General features: G+C 41.5%; 1 protein-coding gene across 1 annotated transcript; it reads left to right on the forward strand.

Moving 5' to 3' along the window:
• The first annotated feature begins 66 nt into the window (after positions 1–66).
• Positions 67–5,933, forward strand: LOC147887548 (7-deoxyloganetin glucosyltransferase-like). Its single transcript, XM_087394338.1, has 3 exons — positions 67–258; positions 5,346–5,511; positions 5,647–5,933. Exons 1-3 carry the CDS (start codon positions 67–69, stop codon positions 5,931–5,933), a joined length of 645 nt encoding a protein of 214 aa, XP_087250464.1.
• The last annotated feature ends 459 nt before the right edge of the window (positions 5,934–6,392 follow it).

Genomic DNA, 6,392 nt, shown 5'->3' on the forward strand with positions numbered 1-6,392 from the left:
GCATATTCACAAATGGACTAGAATTGAGCCTTGGCTGTTGTGCTGGTTTAGTGTGTGGCTGTCGAGATGCTGCTGCCCGTTCGTGGAGACGCTGCTGTCGGAGATGTTGATTGCTGGAGCTGTGGAGCTGGCGTGGCTCGTGGTCATCAATGGAGCTATCAGCAGTTGTTGAAGTACCATGGAGTGAGAGCCAAAGCGGGTCGTGTGCAACTGTTGGCAATGGCGCTTGGTTATGTCGATGGAGACGGAGCTCATATGGTGAGAAGACTACGCTGAAGGAGTCATTGGAGAGTAGTCGATCGTGAGCGGTTGAGAAGGAGTCGATTAGAGCTCCAGCCCATGGCTGTAGGTGAGCTTGGAGTAGTGCTGGAGGCAAAAGGTCGTCCGTTGTGCTGGTGTTTGGAGATCTAGAGGCATAGACATTTGCAGGAGCTAAGTCCTTGAAGCACTGCTGCAGAGGTGTAGACGAGGAGACGAGTGTGTCCGTGGCTATGCAAGAAGCTCATGTGCTGGCTTGCAGGGGATTTTTCTTGTCGGAGATTCACACTTTGACTGCTAATGCGAGAAGTCATTTGGTAGGCAAGGGTAGAGGCTTTCGTGAAGGCTGTGACGACATAGAGAGTCGTTGTTGCACCGCTGATGGGCTGCAATTATCAACACCAACGCTCCTTAGCTTGTTGTGTTACAATAAATGGTCGGCTATCTGAAGCGAATTAGTCAAGACTAGCCGGTGGCGCAGCTATTGGCGACCTGTGGCGGAGGAGCTCACTGTTGTGGAGGCTGCTCGCTGTTGACGGTCACAGCCCGTATGGCTTTGAAGCTGGAGCTGGCTGCGCTGTATTTCTCTAAGGTTCTCTCAAAGAGGGAATTTCCTCTCAGAAATCTCTCCCTATATTTCTCTCAAAATGAACACACTCTCTCTCAAAAAGGACTCTCACAAAATCTCAAAGCTCTTAATGAACACTCAAGAATCCACCATGAACTGAAACTATCTCATAGACATAATCTCACAAACTCTCCCTAACATCAAGATAAGAGTGTGCCACTCACTCTAAACTACCTAGGCTTGTGGGCAACCTATGCTTTGATACCATGTTAAAGAGCCAACATGTGATCGCCACTAAGCCTAGTGCACACAAGTTCTACAGAAGAACTAAGGAGGCTCAAAGCACACTAAATAAGACTTGAGAGGGAAATCGCAAATCTATATCTCTTGCAATGTGTGCTCAACAATACATGATAGGCCTCTTATATAGAGAGTGCCCCTTGAATAGTCAACACATGTGGGATCCTCTCATCCACATCTCTCCTTGTGGATATCCTCAATCCACATCTCCACATCATGTAGTCCACATCCTAGGGTGGCTACTTTAATACCTTCCTATACCATAACTTAGCCTTTAATCTATGTGCTCATGGCACCACAACTCTCAACACTTGTTTCTAGCAAAGTTTCCAAATAACATTCATGATGAAGAAGTTACACCACCTATAACCAAAAAGGGAAGAATATTAAAGGATGATGCAATGATAGAAAGAGAAAGATATCTAAGAAGGGCCTCTAGAGAGCCCAAAAAAGTAAAATGTATTGAGATGGGACATCATATTAAGGTGGATGTCATTGCAATCGATAAAAGCTATACCAATCATTCAAGAAGAGGCAATGAGAAGATATGTTCATGTGATACTTGACTATTTCTTAATATCTTTCAATGGTCTTATTTTTAAATGTTTAGTATTTGAAAAAGACTTTTAGATCTGTCAAACAGCCTGTATGTGAATTTTTTTAATCTTCTATTTAAAATTAGCATTTACTTTAACATTGATTTTGTTAAGTTTTATTATTGTTTGTTATGATTTCATGTTAGGCTTATAGTGTCTACTTCTGAGATGGAGATGATGCACAATTCCGAGGGCAAGACAATGTGTGCGCTCTCATCTAGCATGTTCACTTCATCATCTTCCTTTGTTCCACCTGAATTTTTGACTTCCATATCCAAACCCCCCATCCAACATATTTTTTGAAGGACAAAATCCCTAGCAAAATGTCCACATGCCTTGCAAGTGTAACATGCATCAAGGAAAACTCCAAATTTGACCTCCACAAAAGTGCTTCATCCATTAGGTAACACTAGCTCCAAGCCCTCGAGCTGAACCTTCCTCCTATCCTAGAGAATACATACTTTGGGAGAGTATTTCTTGGCTTGAACTAGAGGTATGTAGATGACTGTCTCCAATAGCAAAGTGATCTTCTCCAACTCACCAACCAAGAGTTCATTTTGTAATGGAAAAATGAACCCATACAGGGCATTCATGTTGAAGAACTTCCTTGGGTGTGAATGAGGTGCTCCAAGGGATCGTATACCAAGTTGCCTATGAAACATACAGAGCTTGAAAGGAGCCATCCATGCTCTTCCATCAAACCAACTGCTGCTTGAAAGAAACCTCTATCTATAAAGTGGAAAGCCACAAAAGAGCATTCACCTTGGTGAGTGATGAGAAACCGTCGCGAGAACTCCCCCTCCATGGGAACTCATCCCATGAACAACATTAAAAGGCCATAATCATATAGACGAATGCATTCTTTACATAGGCTCTCAACATGAATATGAATAGAGAGGTGGAGAATACATCTATTACCTGAGTCATTAGCATGGAACACCTCCTTCCTGATGTTGATCTTTAGAAAGTCATGCTCTAGACAAACGAGATCCAATGGATCAACAATCAAAGACTTCACCACTTTAGCATATTATGAGGTGATATTACTTGGAGCGTTGGACGACATGGTCACATCTTCCTAGACAATAGAGGCAAGGTTAATTTCATTCAAGGGACGATGCCTGTCAGTGGGCATCTTAGAGAATTTCAAGGCACTTAACTTAGCTCCAGTTTGCAAGAAGCTACTATGACTACTCCCCTTTTGCCTCTGCATGTCCTTGTTTTCCCATTCCCTACTCAAATTCATCTCAACTTGTCACTTGGGTTGCCAATTTCTTGGCATTCTTTGGCATCCTGACCACCCTCATTCACACCACCCATAGCTTCTCCCATCTCTCTTGCCATAGTACCAGGCACAATCATCCTTCCTCCTCCCTAGCTATTCCCTGTATTGATCCCTAACATTTTGCCTCCTAATGAGAAGCACAATGTCTCTCGTGACACCTTCTTTGAGTCCTTTCCCTTGATGCAGAAAGGGCTTGAAGACATCATTGAAAAAATGATCCATATCCATGGATGCCTGCCTTCCTGCATCTTGTCCGTCAGTTTTTTGCTGTGCACTCGTGATGTCTCTCTTAAGCACGATATTCCTAGGATTGAGTTCTACACTATGTCTACTATTGTATATTCCATGCTCTTGAGCTCACTGCTAAAGGCCACCTCCCATTCTTGTCAGGTAATCTACTGTGGGATGTCAAAACTGGTAGAGTACTCTTAAATTAAACATTTCCCTTCCCTTGCACATTGAAAATTCCACATTTCTTTCTACAATGGTCGTGCTAATGGTGTGCAAATTTATAAGAGGGCACGCTTCCATGTTATTTGCATTGCAATCCATGATTTTGCTCTTGGATTTGTGTCCATATTGATCAAGTTACCTAACAAGCACAAAGCAGATGAAAATGAGTCTCCAAGCAAATGTGGCATGATGTAGATGTTGGGTGCTCGAAGCAATGGAAGAGGAGAGAAATACAACTTGACCACAAGATGAAGGAACTAAGTGTAATTGCAAATGCATAATAGAAAGTACAAGTGGTGGCCAATATAGGCCTCGAAGTGAACCATAGGGGTTGATTAGAGAAGTCAACCTAAGGGTTGACTGATCCTACAAGGCACATACCGAGGCTAAGTGCTAACTCCCTCCATGGGTTGGCTAAAGTATCCAAGAAATGTCTCAGGTATACCTGAAAACTAGAATGTGGTTGCAAATGTTCATCCAAGATGGATATAGCAACAACCTATGATATTACAGGGAGATCAACATCACGTAATAAATGTTGCAAGTGTAAGGCATGTTGGAAAGCCTCAAACTTGGGTAGTGGTAGAAGATATTTGCTAAGTTATCCTCTGTGCGAACATAGGACAATTGTATATCTCTAGTTGACAGGCGCTCTTGAACATAAGCTTCAAGCCTCATTGACTTAAGCTTTATACTTCTTCAAGCTATAGCTATAGCCCATATCATATATAGCACAACTACTTGCTTGCCTAGTTTCACTTCATGAGAGTCAAACTTGTGAATTGAAGCTGATATGTGCAAATTGTTTCTTGTTGATCAATCGACAAGTTCAACAAGCTTGCTGTTACTTCCTACCTTGGATGATATCATTGCATGATGGCTTGATACCACCCTCGATCTTTGATTGGCGTGACTATTCTTTTGTAGTCCTTGGCGTTAGGGTAAGGTAAGTGCATTAGTATTAGTTGGGCTCAGTAAGGGCACTTACTTTTCATGGGGAGCCTAACTAATGCTAATGCACTTACCTTAATGATCTAATTAATGTGAATTAACTAATACTAATGCACTTACCTTAACGTAATTAATACTAATGCACCTACCTTAATGTACTTAATGCAAATTTATGGACTATAATGCAAATTGTTTCTTTGCCTAGGATTTTTACACAAAAATAAAAAATTATTTGTTGGCATGGGATCTTTTATGCAAGTTATTTGGCATTGGATTGTTTACCATAATATAATTAAGGTAATTAATGTGAATTTACAGACTATAATGTAAATGTTTTTTTCTCCTAATTCCCTCCCTCCTTTGGGCATACCTTTGTGGTCTTTGCAAAAGCCAACATTGCCACCATGTTGCCTAGATTTAAAGTATTGAATCGAACTACTGGACACATTGCCTCTATCTTCTGAGGTGCCTCTTTTTCCTCTAACTCCTCCCTCCTCTGTTTGTACCTTTGAGGTCTTTGCAAAAAGCCAACATTCCTTGGTAAATAGTTTGGAAAAACAAAAAAAGCCAACATTGTCACCAAATGCCGAGCTTTAAAGTATTTGAATTGAACTAGTCCATGTTGGGCCTCTATCTTCGAACGTGTGTCTTTTATCTTATAAACGCTCCAAGCTGAGGGTCAACATCTTGATCTCCATGGCTGTAACATATGTTGGTTTGTCTGGACTCTTCATTGCTTCATTATTAATTAAAGGTGAGATGATTCAACATGCAAGTGGAGTGATTGGGGGCATTGTTATTTGGAGAGATGGTTGAACACGGAAACGAGGCAGTAATTTATAGCCTAATGCGTTATTGTTTTTTGGGGAAAGGAAATATATAATAAAAGAAAGGAGCTACAAAAGGCAAGGAGTGAAGCTTTAATTTCAAACAGTTGCATTCCTGCATCTTGTCCGACACCTTCCTGCCTTGCACTTGTGACGTCGCTCTTAAGTATGATATTCCCAGGATTGAGTTCTGCACTATGTCTGCTACTGTATATTCCATGGGGATGCATGCTCCTGAGCTTGCTGCTAAAGGGTACCTCCCACTTGAGTCAGGTAATCTGCTGTGCGATGTCGAAACTGGCAGAGTACTCTTAAGTAAAGATTTCCCTTCTCTTGCACATTACAAATTCCACATTTCTTTTTACAATGGTCATAAGCTAATGGTGCGCAAATTTACCTTGTTCCCAGGATCGCACAAGAAGATGATTGATTTCATTCCCGGCATGCCGCCGTTCAGCCTCGGCGATTTTCCTACGATGTTTGCAAAAGACAATGTAGAAAGTCCCGGTTTTCAATACCTTAGATCTTGCTTTTTAAGTGGCAAGGAGTCTGACAGAGTGCTCATTCACTCGTTTTATGAACTGGAAAGTGAGGCTATCGATGCCCTAAGAGCAGCATGTCTTCGCATAGATCCCATCGGCCCTTTAATTCCTTCTTTTTCTGGCGGCTCCACGGACAGAACAACCTCGCATTAGGAAAAAAGGGAGCTCATTTTGGGGCCTTTTACGGTTTGGAAAAATAAGCTCTCAACCAATCAATAGAAGGCCAATGTAACGTTGAAAATTCACGAAAATAAGAGAAAATAGAAAAAAGAAACAATACTTTATGTAAGTACAAGCGTGCTACATTAATGAGGAGATTGGTTTTTTATTCGTAGAAGATCTTTGGACAAGAAGATAGAATCTAAACTGACATTTTATCTGACAAGATCCTTCCCGCTTCCACCTTCCTTTGAATTTTCAAATGTTGTGCCGCCTTTCGTGCGAAAGGTCTACCATTCTACACCATTGCCTCATTGTGCAACAGCCTTCCTTTTCCAAAACTGCTCCCTTGATCCTGTTTGGCGTAGAGTAAGATGTTTCTCGTCAACTGTCTGTTTGCCCACTTTCTCTTTCTTGAAACTTCAAATTGTTATCTTAGTTACATTACTTTGC

This window comes from Dipteris shenzhenensis, chromosome 23, assembly GCF_047967505.1.
Source record: "Dipteris shenzhenensis isolate YYH24624 ecotype China chromosome 23, Dip_SZ_1.0, whole genome shotgun sequence".
Taxonomy (NCBI): Eukaryota; Viridiplantae; Streptophyta; class Polypodiopsida; order Gleicheniales; family Dipteridaceae; genus Dipteris; species Dipteris shenzhenensis.